The sequence below is a fragment of the Staurois parvus genome, unplaced genomic scaffold, assembly GCF_062004578.1.
Source record: "Staurois parvus isolate SC_StPar_1 unplaced genomic scaffold, SC_StPar_1.0 ptg000191l, whole genome shotgun sequence".
NCBI lineage: Eukaryota > Metazoa > Chordata > Amphibia > Anura > Ranidae > Staurois > Staurois parvus.
Genome location: NW_028317987.1, coordinates 7,357,600 through 7,374,022, shown reverse-complemented (window position 1 = coordinate 7,374,022; position 16,423 = coordinate 7,357,600). Strand labels below are relative to the sequence as shown.

General features: G+C 42.4%; 1 protein-coding gene across 1 annotated transcript in view; it reads left to right on the top strand.

Annotated features, from left to right (window-relative positions):
- Positions 1–16,423, top strand: part of LOC149461948 (uncharacterized) — an 80,577-nt gene that overhangs the window by 41,682 nt on the left and 22,472 nt on the right. Inside the window, exon 2 of the mRNA XM_089677761.1 lies at positions 4,579–5,528. Coding sequence (XP_089533887.1) covers positions 4,579–5,528 — 950 coding nt within the window. The remainder of the gene's footprint in view (positions 1–4,578; positions 5,529–16,423) is intronic.

The window sequence follows — 16,423 nt, the reverse complement described above, 5'->3', positions numbered from 1 at the left end:
GGTAGTTGTGATTTATACACAGCATGTTTGTTACAATGAATGTTTTATTATATCTTTCAGAGTGGAATCCTCGGGGATGATAATATTGATGTTAAAGAAGAGTATAAAGAGGAGGATGAGGAGTATGGAGTGATGGAGGAGTTTTCAGAAGGACACAAGGATATGATGGAGCCACCTAATACCAGGAACCCACCAGAGAGATGTCCCCGTCCTCTGTATTCCCGGGATTCCACACAGGAAGGTCACACCATCCCTCATTGTTACAAGGTTGGTGGGATCTAGAACATGGACTCATGGAGACAATGTGTGGATATTTTATGTGACCTTATATTTTACAGATGATATTTTCTCTCATTTCCTTGATTTAGAGTGGAGATCCAATCAATATAGAATTTGAGGTGAAAGCAGAAGAAGAAGAGGCGTATGTGAGGGATGATCAGCAGTCTATGGAGGAGGATGGAATAACGGGGACATTTATAGAGGAGGACACTCCTACAGAGATCAGCACAGGTGGGTCATGAACACTAAATCCATTCCTCCACCCATACTGCTCACTGATTGGTCCAGAGTAGGGCGGGGACTGGGTGATATCAGCCTGTAATCCCCTGGTCACTTTCCTGAGCTGTGTTCCCCGTCCTGTATTCCTGGATTTCTCTCGGATAATCTTCCTTCTCTGTGCTGCAGACACAATTTATGTCTCTAGACTGGATTTATGGAGGTTCTGGGGTTCAGCTGGCAGCAAAATGTAGATTTTTACTCTAAGCATTGCATAATGTAGGCACCCAGGACATGTGACTGGGGTCTCCTGCCTTGTGCCTGACTCCTGACTCCTCCAGGGGACCTTCTCTGTTATCTGCTGGCTGTGCCGGGTGGAGGGATATGTCTGTAGTGTCTCAGACCCAAGTCACTGAGTGCAGTCTCAGGAGATGGGAGGCAAGCAACCGTTTAAATACTGAATAACAATATTATCAGCCCTGACCATTAGATTATATAATTTATATTGTACATTACATCCTCCTGACCCCTGCACTATATACTCTATGTTGTACATTACATACTCCTGACCCCTGCACTACATACTCTATGTTGTACATTACATACTCCTGACCCCTGCACTATATACTCTATGTTGTACATTACATACTCCTGACCCCTGCACTATATACTCTATGTTGTACATTACATACTCCTGACCACTGCACTATATACTCTGTTGTACATTACATCCTCCTGACTCCTGCACTACATACTCTATGTTGTACATTACATACTCCTGACCCCTGCACTATATACTCTATGTTGTACATTACATAGTCCTGACCCCTGCACTATATACTCTATAGTGGATATAAAAAGTCTACACACCACTGTTAAAATGTCAGGTTTCTGTGATGTAAAAAAATGAGACAAAGATAACTAATTTCAGAACTTTTCCACCTTTAATGTGACCTATAAACTGTACAACTCAATTTAAAAACAAACTGAAAACTTTGAGTGAGGAAGTCAACAAAAAATACTAAAATAATGTGGTTGCATAAGTGTGCACACCCTCTTATAACTGGGGATGTAGCTGTGTTCATAATTAAGCATTCACACTCACAATCATGTGATATAGGAGTCAGTACACACCCGCCATCATTTAAAGTGTCTCTGATTAACCCCAAATAAAGTTCAGCTGTTCTAGTCTGTCTTTTCTTACATTTTCTTAGTCGCATCCTACAGAAAAAGCCATGGTCTGCAGAGAGCTTGCAAAGCATCAGAGGGATCTCATTGTTAAAAGGTATCGGTCAGGAGAAGGGTACAAAAGAATTTCCAAGGCATTAGATGTACAATGGAACACAGTGAAGACAGTCATCATCAAGTGGAGAGAATATGGCGCAGCAGTGACATCACCAACAGTGACATCACCAACAGTGACATCACCAAGAACTGGCCGTCCCTCCAAAATGGATGAGAAGACGAGAAGAACACTGGTGTGGGAGGCGGCCAAGAGGCCTACAGCAACATGAAAGGAGCTGCAGGAATATGTGGCAAGTCCTGGCTGTGTGGTCCATGTGACAACAATCTCCGTGTTCTTCATATGTCTGGGCTATGGGGTAGAGTGGAAGACGGAAGACTTTTCTTTGGAAGAAAACCACCCAAGCCCGGCTACATTCTGTAAAAACACATCTGAAGTCTCCCAGAAACATGTGGGAAATGTGTTTTGGTCTGATGACACCAAGGTTGAACTTTCTGGCCATAATTCCAAAAGATATGTTTGGCACAAAAACAACACTGCACATCACCAGAAGAACACCATACCCACTGTGAAGCATGGTGGTGGCAGCATCATGCTTTGGGGCTGTTTTTCTTCAGCTGGAACTGGGGTCAAGGTAGAGGGAATTATGAACAGGTCCAAATGCCAGTCAATATCGGCACAAAACCTTCTGGCTTCTGCTACAAAGCTGAACAAAGAGGAGCTTCACCTTTCAGCATGACAACCACAAAGCATCCATCCAAATCCACAAAGGAACGGCTTCACCAGAAAAAGATGGAAGATTTGGAATGCCAGAGCCCAGACCTGAATCTGATGGACAAGCTGTGGGGTGATCTGCAGAGGGCTGTGCGCAGGAGATGACACGCAATCTGACAGATTTGGAGTGTTTTTGCAAGGATGAGCGGGCAAATATTGCCAAGTCAGGATGTGCCGTGCTGATAGACTCCTCCCCCAAAAAGACTGAGTGCTGGAATCACATCAAAAGGGGCTTCAACAAAGGATTAGTGTAAGGGTGTGCTCACTTATGCAACCAGATTATTTTAGTTTTTTATTTTTACTATCCCCACCTAAACGATTTCATTTTGTTGTTCAACTGAGTTGTACAGTTTATAGGTCACATTAAAGATGGAAAAAGTTCTGAAATGATTCATCTTTGTCTTATTTTTTACATCACAGGAACCTGACATCACAGGAACATAACATCTGTTGTACATTACATACTCCTGACCCCTGCACTATATACTCCATGGTGTACATTACATACTCCTGACCCCTGCACTATATACTCTGTGTTGTACATTACATACTCCTGACCCCTGCACTATATACTCTATGTTGTACATTACATACTCCTGACCCCTGCACTATATACTCTATGTTGTACATTACATCCTCCTGACCCCTGCACTATATACTCTATGTTGTACATTACATCCTCCTGACCCCTGCACTATATACTCTATGTTGTACATTACATACTCCTGACCCCTGCACTATATACTCTATGTTGTACATTACATACTCCTGACCCCTGCACTATATACTCCATGGTGTACATTACATACTCCTGACCCCTGCACTATATACTCTGTTGTACATTACATCCTCCTGACCCCTGCACTATATACTCCATGGTGTACATTACATACTCCTGACCCCTGCACTATATACTCTATATTGTACATTACATACTCCTGACCCCTGCACTATATACTCTGTGTTGTACATTACATACTCCTGACCCCTGCACTATATACTCTATGTTGTACATTACATACTCCTGACCCCTGCACTATATACTCCATGTTGTACATTACATTCTCCTGACTTCTGATCTCTCCCTCCCCCCACTGCTATATACACACATAATATGGATTCTCTTTTGTTCCCCCCATTTCCTCCCAGCTGGACATTTTATATCGGATGATGTGATTGGAGCACAGACTTTTACATGGTGATAATAATGTGATAACATCCTCCAACTTTGGACCCTTAAACAGAAAGTGATAATGAGGGAGGAGTCAATCCCCCAATGATGGTGGTCTTCAAGATCAGTCCAGTCTTCATCTTGGTTGTTCTCCCCTCATCCTCACTCTCTGACCTCTGGTGGGGCTCAGCCCCGCTGTTCTTCATGACTAAATCATGGAGTAAATAAGGAAGTGCAGTACTTCTTGTGTTGGGAAGATGGCGATGAGTGATAGAGGGGGTGGGGACCCTCGTCCTATAATCCCCTCATCACTGTCCTTCCTATAAAAGACAGTTCTGGTTGTTTCCTCACTCTCTGACTAAGGTCCATGAATAAAGAAATGACCTGGTAGGAGATCAGAGGAGCCATTTCCTAGTTCCCTTGAGGGTGGAATTGTAAGCTCCTCAGAGACCAAGCTGCCTGATGTGGGCGGAGTCCTGGTTTGGGGGAACCAATCAGCTCCTGTCTAGTAATCCTCTTTGTCTTTGTATTTTAGTCCATGGCCGGGAGATGAGGAAAACCTCCGAGGATTGTCTCACTTTGTCTCCAGACTGGAAAGTAGAAGATGAGGACATCACACAGTATAGTCCAGGAGAAAACCCGGCTCCCTCCAATGTCCATCCGGCACCACCCAGTGTAGATGGACCATCGGATTCCTTGTATCCTGAGGAACCTCAGACTGTCCTGGACCGGGTCGGCCTTCCAACAGGGAAGAGCTTCTCCTGCACTGAGTGCGGGAAGGGTTTCCACTGTAAATCCCATCTTAATGTGCGTAAAAGATCTCACACAGGGGAGAAGCCGTATTCCTGTCCTGAGTGTGGGAAATGTTTTTCATGTAAGTACAATCTTAACACACATAAGAGATCTCACACGGGGGAAAAGCCGTATTCCTGTCCTGAGTGTGGGAAATGTTTTTCACAGATGTCCAATCTTTACACACATCAGAGATCTCACACGGGGGAGAAGCTGTATTCCTGTCCAGAGTGCGGGAAATGTTTTTCACAGAAGTCCAGTCTTCACACACATCAGAGATATCACACGGGGGAGAAGCCATATTCCTGTCCTGTCTGTGGGAAATGTTTTACACAGATATCCCATCTTTACACACATCAGAGATCTCACACGGGGGAGAAGCCGTATTCCTGTCCTGAGTGCGGGAAATGTTTTTCAGTGAAGTCTAGTCTTTACACACATCAGCGATCTCACACGGGGGAGAAGCCATATTCCTGTCCTGTGTGTGGGAAATGTTTTTCAAAGAAGACCAATCTTTATACACATCAGAAATCTCACATTGGAACAAAGCTATATTCCTGTTCTGAGTGCGGGAAATGTTTTTCATGGAAGTCCAATCTTTATACACATCAGAGATCTCACACAGGGAAGAAGCCGTATTCCTGTCCAGAGTGTGGGAAATGTTTTTCAGTGAAGTCCAGTCTTTACACACATCAGAGATCTCACACAGGGGAGAAGCCGTATTCCTGTCCAGAGTGCGGGAAATGTTTTTCACAGAAGTCCATTCTTTACACACATCAGAGATCTCATACGGGGGAGAAGCCATATTCTTGTACAGAGTGCAGGAAATCTTTTATAGACATGTCTAGTCTTCACAAACATCAGAGATGTCACACGGGGGAGAAGTTGTATTCCTGTTCTGAGTGCGGGAAGTGTTTTTCATACAAGACCAATCTTCACACACATCAGAGATCTCACACGGGGGAGAAGCCGTATTCCTGTCTTGAGTGTGGAAAATGTTTTTCACAGAAGTCCCATCTTTCCAAACATCAGAGATCTCACACGGGGGAGAAGCCACTTTCCTGTCCTGAGTGAGAGAAATGTTCCTCACTGAAGTCCTGTCTTCCTGTACATCAGGGGTCCCACACAACCCTGGAGGTATATTAGTGCCTTGAGTGCGGGAAATGTCTTCTAGATGAATGTTGCTGGACATCCCAGCTCTCATGTGGGGAAGAAGCACACCCTGATATACACCTCAGATATACTCCATGGCTGATCTTCATCATGGAAGGAACAGTTGATAAGGAGATGAGAGGCCCCCAAAGACATGGATGAAGTGCAGTAAATGTCGGGGTGCAGAGTGGTCAGTAGATCCTGGAAATGAAGGACACAACTTCAGCCCTTCTTGGGTGTCGGAGTTGCGTTTCCTGATAATGATATAGCGGGTTACAGAGCTAGAAGCCGGGAGAGCCCAGATCTCGTTATCGGGGAACTTTACACAGACAACAAGAACTTCTGAAGTTGATGTCCTTCATTTCAAGGCTCTACAGAACAGTGGTGACCCCGAAGCGTCTCTCTGTCTTCAGTCCATCCTTCTCCCATCCCCCAACAGGAGGGAAGGAGAACTCCGCCCCAAACTAGGGGGGAACTTTCCTCTCATAATTTCCCTTGGCTTCTGTGTGGGTTTGGGTGGTTGGAGGAGTGCGGCACGAGAGGGAACACAGCTTGTTGTTCTATGTCTACATATGGGGTCTGGGTAGAGGGGATCCACCGGAAAATATTTCTACTCTTTGATTTTGTGCGAATCGTTTCTGTTTTCACTTTGAAGGGCGATATTATGTGTGGTTTGTAAAAGGGATTGGCCCAATAGATACCACCCCACTTAGAGAATAGATGAACTAATATGACCAGCATTCATTCAGCCATGTCACATGTTGGGATCTTTTCTACAATACTTTGTTATAATAATGGAACACGTTGTGTATTGTATTGTACACCAATAATAATGACTCCGCCCCCACATTCCAGACAAGGGATCTTCCTGACCAATCGTATTCCTTCTTTTACCATTTACTGATTTTTTTTCTGCAATCTTGTTAAAAGTGAAATTATAATAAAAATGTATTGAACAGAAAAAAATGGTGTGTGTGCAATGATGACAAAGCTGTGTATCCAGAAACGGCTGGTCGGTGACACTTCCATATACAGCCCAATGAAGTGACAAGGAAGCCCTAGAACCCTTTAGAGGAACCCTGGCTGAGAAAGGCTGGACTAGGCAGTCACATATCTCTGAAAAATTTCCAAAAATGATGCTTTATCACACATTAATGATTGACAATAGGGCAATCGCCCTGGTTTACCATCACCTCAGTATGAGACAATACACACAGACCTAAAACCATTAAAATCACACCAAGACCGGTCTGGATATATATGTGCTGCAAAGAATTGGATAATCACAATGATGTGATCAGAAAAGTCGATCTAAATATTAGGTCGACTAAAATGCCAAAAATACATTCCAACATGAGGATATCGGCATTTCTAGATTTAGTTTCAGATGATCTTAAAAACCTTGAGTGGAGAATGCCAATTGGTGACAATCTTACAAAAAAGGAAAGAAAAGCCCTTAAAGAATTAAAAGAGACCAAAAATATAGTAATTAAGAGAAGTGACAAGGGGGGTAATGTAGTCATTTTAAATGAACAAAACTATGTCAAAGAGGTGAAGTGCCTATTGGGGGATTCATCTACGTATAGAAAATTAACTACTAATCCTTTCCCTGTAGTGGTGAAAAAATTAAACTCTATGTTAACATTGGGCAAAGAGCCGGGTCTTCTTACCAAAAAGGAGTTTGAATATCTAAGAATTGAGGAATTTAATCATCCTACCTTTTATATCATCCCTAAAATACATAAGAATCAAGAAAATCCTCCGGGTAGACCTATTGTTTCTGCCATTAATGGTCCCTTAGATAAAACAGGGAAATACATTGATTTGTTCCTCAAAGATATGGTCCCTAATCTATCTTATGTAAGAGATACCAAAGATGTTTTGGCTAAAATTGAAAATTTAATAATAAATGAAAAGTCTATTCAAGTTGGAATAGATGTAGAATCACTTTACACATCAATCCCACATGAATGTGGTTTGAGATCGACTTTCTACTTTCTTGATAAAACACTCTGGGGGGACAAAACAAATTTATTAGTGAGTTACTGGATTTTGCATTACGACATAATTTTTTCCAATTTAACAATACCTTTTATCAACAGATTAGAGGTACAAGTATGGGGGCACCATGGGCCCCGGCCTATGCCTGTCTGCATTTAGGTTTTTGGGAGGAGCAGGTTGTCTTCAGGTCAGCAGGGTTTCTTGCACATGCCCAGATTTGGTTGAGGTATATTGATGATATTTTCCTTATATGGAGAGGAACATCGGAGGAATTAAAACTTTTCATGGAGGAGTTAAATCAAAACTCCCTCAATATTGGACTTACATATGTGTTTGATGAAAGATGTATCTCCTTTCTTGACCTGGAAATTAGACTTGAAGACAAAAGTCTCCTTACTAAAACGTTCAGAAAACCAACTGCAGCCAATACCTTATTAGAGGCCAGAAGTTATCATCCACGTTCACTGATCACAGGAATTCCGGTAGGACAGTTCCTGAGATGTCGTAGAAACTGCTCCAACATTAATGACTTTAGGATGGAAGCGCAGGACCTTTATAAAAGGTTTAGAGAACGGGGATATTCTCACTCTCAGATTAGAAAAGCTCGGAGACGGGCATATCAAACTGACCGTAAGAGTCTATTTTCCCCAAAAAAGGAAGAGAAGGTTAAACTAAGTGAGCAACCTGTTAGAATGATAATTCAATTTGGAGCTCAATGGCAGGCTGTGAAACAAATATTAGAAAAGCACTGGAAGATTCTAACCCAATGCCCCAAACTGAGTAAAATTGTAGGTGAGCGCCCCCAAATGGTAGCAAGAAGAGCACCAAATCTTGGTGACCTCCTTATTCATTCCAACTATCAACCATTAAAACAAACAGCATGGTTGAAGTCACGTACAAAAGGGATGTATAGATGTGGAAAATGTCAGATCTGTAAATTTGTGGATTGCACAGATTTTTTTTGTGATTCAAAAAATAGCACTCACTATAAAATTCAAAGTCTTATAAACTGTTGAGATGTTCAAAGTTTATTAGACATTACTAAGATTATATAGGATACAGAAATAATAAGGGGGGGGAGCGAGTTCTAAAACTGTAACTTGTAAGCTTCCATCATGAGCTGACTACATGAAACATGACATATACATTTCTTGGTATAAACTGTTTTTGCTAGCTTTCTGAGAAATAGCCGGGCAAAGACATTGTCAGGGTCATGTTATCTTTTGTTGATACATCCTTCAGCAAACTAAACAGTTCCATTAAACTTCTAATATATCTGAAAAAACCTAACTTAATACTTAAAATGGCGTACATCAACACAATGGAGGTTCTCTAGATCCTTTCAATCCCCTCTTAGATCATGGACATGATCTCAATTCTTTACCTCCTTCATCTTTTTGTACATAGCCAGATAACCTTCATTTGTATTTTGCGGCTTGGTAGCTCTAGCAATGCAATATAATAAGCATTTAAAACATGGATATAAAAATAAAACAAAAAACAATATCATGACTATTCTTACAGCGATACCTTTCATCCATGAAAAGACGGAACCAAATCCTGATCCTAGCCAATCAAAAGGACTCCATCCATCTTTTCCTATAGCTCTAGCTTCTTCCATTAAACCATCTACCTGTTCCCTGTGTTGCTTTATTATTTCATAATAATCTGGAACAGTCATTGTGGTATTATATATCCAAGTACAACATTCAGAATCCTCTGTCATCTCACACAGACCTGTCAGAGCAGCACTCATGCTTTCAATAGCTAATTCTTGCATCTCCAGCTGTTCTCTAATAGCTCTGGTCTCGGTATTTAGCAACCCCATGTCCTTAGAGTTCCTCTCCAGTATATCATCAATAATGTTTGTGTAACTATTTATTTTGTTCATGAGTGTTATTCCCCATCCCGTGTAGGTAGGGAACCATGACCAAACCTTATCCCCTGTAGAGAACAGATCTACCTTTTCTTGTTTGGTTTCCCTTCTCTGTCTCAGAGTTAGTTGGTGTTTTGGGTATGTACTGGCTTTTACCTGGTGTTCCTTCTGGTCTATAGCTGCCATGATTGGCACTAATTGGGCTACATAGCACCAGCCCTGGACATCACTCGGTATCCAAGGGTAACAGATCTTACCACAACAGATATAGGTATTGTTTCCCAAGGAGATCGGCAATTTTTGTATTGCAGAGTGAAATTCAGGGGTGACAACAAGTGTGAAATAAAAAAGAAGTTTTCCAAACATAGTTTTCCCCACATTGTCTTGTATCCCTTCTAAACTTTCATTCAGGGCTCTACCATTTACTTGCCAGAGTTTCACAGAAGAAGTTCCATCCCTCCTTCCAGGATCAGATATATTTAATATGGACTGAGAGCACATTCCCTTTCCCTTGTGGGAAGTATTCCCCAGTCTAAAACACCAATCGGGGAGTTGGGTGACTCCCAGAGTTGGAAAAGATATGGTGGCATTAGAAGTAATATTGGTCAAACCAATACTTACATTCCCTGTTATTAACAAAAATATTTTGACTGGAGCGGCCAGAAGAGGAATTTCCTATGTGCTCGGATGTAACTTACTACAGATCCAACATTTATCAGAACCTGACTTTTGAGCATAAGCAGATTTAAACTGCATCATCAACATTTTTCCTGAAAAAGGATTGTTGTCTTCAAAACTTCTTTTTGACTTTCTTTCACTTTTGGTTATCTGGGTCTCATTTAAATCTAGTCCTTGACCACAGATACCTTTTATTAGGCCCAAGTCCTCAGGGTGATAAATACAGTTAGTTAGGATCCATACTGGCAGGAAAAAGAGCAGTCAGTGTGCCCAATAGGATCCAGATCTTCAAAGCACCATGAGGGGCAGTAAGGAATGTCATCTTCAGGGTCTTTTTCACTTACTTCACCCACTCTTCGAGGATTTTTCTCTCATACTTCACCTCCTTTTTCCATCTCATGTTTGTCAGGTGTTTGGTTCACCTTCTTCACTCGACTAGCATGGATCCAGGACTGGGAATTCTCCCCAGAACAGCCGTTCTGGTAACCGCTATCACCGTAGTAGGTGGTCCAAAGGGGTAGCCTTGCTTCTTGTCTTTAGCGAGTTGGCGGATCACTACGACATCTCCCACTTGGAAAAGGTGTGTTGGTTCCTGAAAAGATAAAGGAGAGGTGCGAGCAACATTTCTTTCAATCTGATCTAAAGTCTGAATCAATTTTCTCACATATTCTTGTTGTACCAGGTCAAGGTCCCCTCTTTCTAACATAAGTGGCTGTCTAGCCCAAGGAGTGGGGAACGGTCTTCCCATTAATATTTCAAAAGGAGATAACCCTGTAGTCTTATTAGGTGTCATTCTTACCTCTGCTAGAATTGCAGGTAACATCTTCTTCCAGTGGGTATAGGTTCCTCCAGTGGCCTTCCTCAACTTATCCTTAATTGTCCTGTTCATCCTTTCTACTATACCCCAACTTTGAGGATGATAGGGAATATGAAACTTCCAATCTAAGTACTTTTACCAGGTCTTGGCATACCTTGGCCACAAAGGCTGGTCCGTTATCAGAATTTATCTGCAGCGGACATCCCCATCTGGGTATTATCTCCTGTGTGAGAATTCTGACTACAGTCTGTGCGTCTTCTTTATTAGTGACAAATGCTTCCACCCATCTGCTGAACATATCCACCATTACCAACAAAAACTCTTGCCTCTGTCCTGTTTTTGGCATGTGGGTAAAATCTATTTGTAAATGGGTGAAAGGTGTAGTTGGGTACACTAGATGCTGGTGTTGTGATTTCTTTGGGTTCTGTGGATTGTTCCTTATACATGTAATGCACCTAGAAACATATTCTTTCACCAACCTAGATAAACCTGTAATGTAAAAATCCTGCAATAATGTTTCACATGTTGTTTTCCATCCTCTATGTCCTAGACCAGGGGTGGGAAAACTTTTTGACTTGAGGGCCGCAATGGGTTCATATATTGGACCCGGGGGCCGGACCAAGAGTAGATGAATGATGTGTATGTGTCATCCATAGTAAGTATAGTAATATTCCCCCATAGTAAGCATAGTAATTAATCCCCCATATAGTAATTCATCCCCCATATAGTAATTAGTCCCCCATATAGTAATTCGTCCCCCATAGTAATTCATCCCCCATATAGCAATTCATCCCCCATATAGTAATTCATCCCCCATATAGTAATTCATCCCCCACATAGTAATTCATCCCCCATATAGTAATTCATCCCCCATATAGTAATTCATCCCCCATATAGTAATTCATCCCCCCATATAGTAAGTCCCCCATATAGTAATTCATTCCCCATATAGTAAGTCCCCCATATAGTAAGTCCCCCATATAGTAATTAATTCCCCATATAGTAAGTCCCCCATATAGTAATTCATTCCCCATATAGTAAGTCCTCCATATAGTAATTCATTCCCCATATAGTAAGTCCCCCCTATAGTAATTCATTCCCCATATAGTAAGTCCCCCATATAGTAATTCATCCCCCATATAGTAAGTCCCCCATATAGTAATTCATTCCCCATATAGTAAGTCCTCCATATAGTAATTCATCCCCCATATAGTAAGTCCCCCATATAGTAATTCATTCCCCATATAGTAAGTCCTCCATATAGTAATTCATCCCCCATATAGTAAGTCCCCCATATAGTAATTCATTCCCCATATAGTAATTCATCCCCCATATAGTAAGTCCTCCATATAGTAATTCATTCCCCATATAGTAAGTCCTCCATATAGTAATTCATCCCCCATATAGTAAGTCCCCCATATAGTAATTCATCCCCCATATAGTAAGTCCTCCATATAGTAATTCATTCCCCATATAGTAAGTCCTCCAAATAGTAATTCATCCCCCATATAGTAAGTCCCCCATATAGTAATTCATTCCCCATATAGTAAGTCCTCCATATAGTAATTCATCCCCCATATAGTAAGTCCCCCATATAGTAATTCATCCCCCATATAGTAAGTCCTCCATATAGTAATTCATTCCCCATATAGTAAGTCCTCCATATAGTAATTCATCCCCCATATAGTAAGTCCCCCATATAGTAATTCATCCCCCATATAGTAAGTCCCCCATATAGTAATTCATCCCCCATATAGTAAGTCCCCCATATAGTAATTCATTCCCCATATAGTAAGTCCTCCATATAGTAATTCATTCCCCATATAGTAAGTCCTCCATATAGTAATTCATCCCCCATATAGTAAGTCCCCCATATAGTAATTCATTCCCCATATAGTAAGTCCTCCATATAGTAATTCATCCCCCATATAGTAAGTCCCCCATATAGTAATTCATTCCCCATATAGTAAGTCCCCCATATAGTAATTCATCCCCCATATAGTAAGTCCCCCATATAGTAATTCATTCCCCATATAGTAAGTCCCCCATATAGTAATTCATTCCCCATATAGTAAGTCCTCCATATAGTAATTCATTCCCCATATAGTAAGTCCCCCATATAGTAATTCATCCCCCATATAGTAAGTCCCCCATATAGTAATTCATCCCCCATATAGTAAGTCCCCCATATAGTAATTCATCCCCCATATAGTAAGTCCCCCATATAGTAATTCATCCCCCATATAGTAAGTCCCCCATATAGTAATTCATTCCCCATATAGTAAGTCCTCCATATAGTAATTCATTCCCCATATAGTAAGTCCCCCATATAGTAATTCATCCCCCATATAGTAAGTCCCCCATATAGTAATTCATCCCCCATATAGTAAGTCCCCCATATAGTAATTCATCCCCCATATAGTAAGTCCCCCATATAGTAATTCATCCCCCATATAGTAAGTCCCCCATATAGTAATTCATCCCCCATATAGTAAGTCCCCCATATAGTAATTCATTCCCCATATAGTAAGTCCCCCATATAGTAATTCATCCCCCATATAGTAAGTCCCCCATATAGTAATTCATTCCCCATATAGTAAGTCCTCCATATAGTAATTCATTCCCCATATAGTAAGTCCCCCATATAGTAATTCATTCCCCATATAGTAAGTCCCCCCTGTGTCAATTCACTTACCTTTGCTCCGCGCGTTCCTCTCGTATTCCCGCGCCGTTCTGGTCTTCAGGGAGGACTGTGAGAGGAGAAGAGTTCGTCACGCTGCCCCGCCTACATCCTGGCTGCCCCGCCTACATCCTGACAGCTGCAGAGTCCTGACGCCCGAGAGGAGGGAGGGGGCGGCCATCCGAGAGGGGGGGCGGCCATCCGAGAGGAGGGGAGGGGAGAGGAGGAGAGGAGGCCGCCCGCCCGCCCGCCCGCCCGAGAGGAGGGAGGGGAGCGGGCGCCCGGCACACAGGAGAGCCGCATTTAAGTTTGTAAAGAGCCGCGGCTTGCCGACCACTGGCCTTGCGGGAGCCTAGCTCCGCGGGCCGGATTAAAAGGTCCGCCGGGCCGTAGTTTGCCCATTGCTGTCCTAGACCGTGGTACTGTGCAATGAACAATGGGGCACTTGACATGGGAATGCATGGTTTCCCCTCTAAGCACACTAGACCAGAAGCTGGATCTAGTTGTGCTCCAGAACCATTCCAGTCTGCTAGATCGACTTTTGTAGCAAATGTTTGTAAATCTACATACATCTGCTCATGTGGGGTGGTTGTGACGCCTGAAGTGGGCATAGACATCTGCTCACTGGCCACCTGTTGTAATGCGGCTTCCTTTGCTACCTTATCTGCTAATGCATTTCCTTTGGCAATATGATCTCTGTGATTTCTATGTGCCCTGCAATGAAGAATGGCTAATGTTTTTGGTAACTGTATGGCTTTGAGTAGATTAGATATCAAGGAAGAGTGAGATATGGTTTTGCCATCAGCAGCAATGAATCCTCTTCTCTCCCAAATGACCCCAAAATCATGTACAGCACCATGGGGGTACTTGGAGTCTGTGTAAATGTTGACATCCTGTCCTGCAAATAATTGACATGCTCTTGTAAGGGCAATCAGTTGGGCTGCTTGGGCTGACTGATATGGGATTGGCTTTGCCTCGAGTATTTTGTCAGGAAGTTGCACAATGGCATCTCCTGCATGGTAAGTATTATCATTTGGCCTAGAACATGAGCCATCTACAAACACATCTGGGGCCCCATCAAGAGCCACAGCTGACATGTCGGACCTAGGGGAAGTGTCTTGCTGTATGTGGGTTATACAATTGTGTTCTGGTGCCACTTCATCCTGTTCCCCCTTTAGCCCCAATAGGGCATTCAAAATTGGAGTAGGACCTGAATTTGCTGAAGAATATTTAATAATCAAGTTGGGATCAGATAGAAGAATCACTTCATATCCGCTCAACCTTTGTGCTGACATGTGTTGAGTGTGTATGTTTTTCAGTAGTAAGGACACTTGGTGTGTGGTGTGTAGGGTAGTTTCATGTCCCAATGTGAAAGAAATAGCCATCTCCACCAGAATTGCACACGATGCAACAGCTCTCAGACAAGCAGGCATGCCCTGAACCTGAGTCGGCACTACTTTGGAAAAAAGCTACAGGGCGGAGCTTGCCTCCATGTTCCTGAGCCGGGACCCCCGCCATGGTTGTACAATTTTCCCCCGCATACAGATGAAACATTTTCTTATAGTCAGGTAGTCCAAGACCAGGGGCCGTTACCATAGCATTCTTCAGGTACACAAAGGCATCAACCATTTCATTTGACCATGTGAGAATGTCAGATGATTCTGAAAGTGTGGCAGACCTCAGAGTGTGATCATAGAATGAACAATCAGGTATCCATTGGCGGCAGTAACCAATCATACCAAGAAAAGTTAGCATGTCCTTTTTTGTTTGTGGGCGGGGCAGACCCACGAGAGCCGCAGCTCTTTTGTGACTGACATTCCTCTCACCATGACTTAGAATAAAACCAAGGTACTCAACCTGTTTTTGGCACCATTGCAGTGTCTTTTTAGATGCTTTGTGACCATTCCCTGACAACCATTCTAACAGAGACCAACTATCCTCCTGACTGGCCGCCTGACTTGGACTACAAATCAATAGGTCCCATATATTGTAGGAGAACCGAACCATTGGGAGGGGTCCAGGACCTCAGTGTGGTCTGGAGGGCAAGTGAGTAGACTGCAGGCGAATATACATAGCCCTGGGGCAATCTACACCAGGTCATCTGGCAATTTTCAGAATATAAATACAAATAGCGCCCTTGTCTGGTGGTCCACAGGAACCGAAAAAAATGCATTTGTTAAATCAATCACTGTAAAATATTCTGCATCGGACGGAATGGAGGTGAGGAGTGATGGCACATCAGGCACTATTGGGGCTAATGGAACTACCAAATTATTTATGGCCCTCAGATCTTGTACAAACCTGTAAGAGCCATCCGGCTTCCTAACAGGATTGATAGGTGTGTTGTAAGGAGAAACCGTTTCTTCTACCTTCTGTTTACATGCTGTAGCAATAGGGAGGGAAGCCTTATTCTTGAAAACCCTTTTTAGTTCTGTGTCAAGCTCCCCCCACATAGTTTCTCTCCCTTCTGTGGTGTTCAGTTTATAGGCAGTAGCCTGTGTATTACTTGGTTCTATGTGACTAATGCTTTTTACATTTATCCAATCCCAAGCTGGATTATTTCCCAGAATACCATCAATGATCAATCTCATATCTTCCTGCGTGTAATTTCTTCCTAAACATGCCTTTTTTACATAAGCAAGTGTACCTCCAGGAGATACTGTAGGCTTGGGACAATGTTTAACAATCTTATTAATATCTTCTAATTCTATGGGGTTTTTTTAGAATTAGTTCTCCTGCTGTGA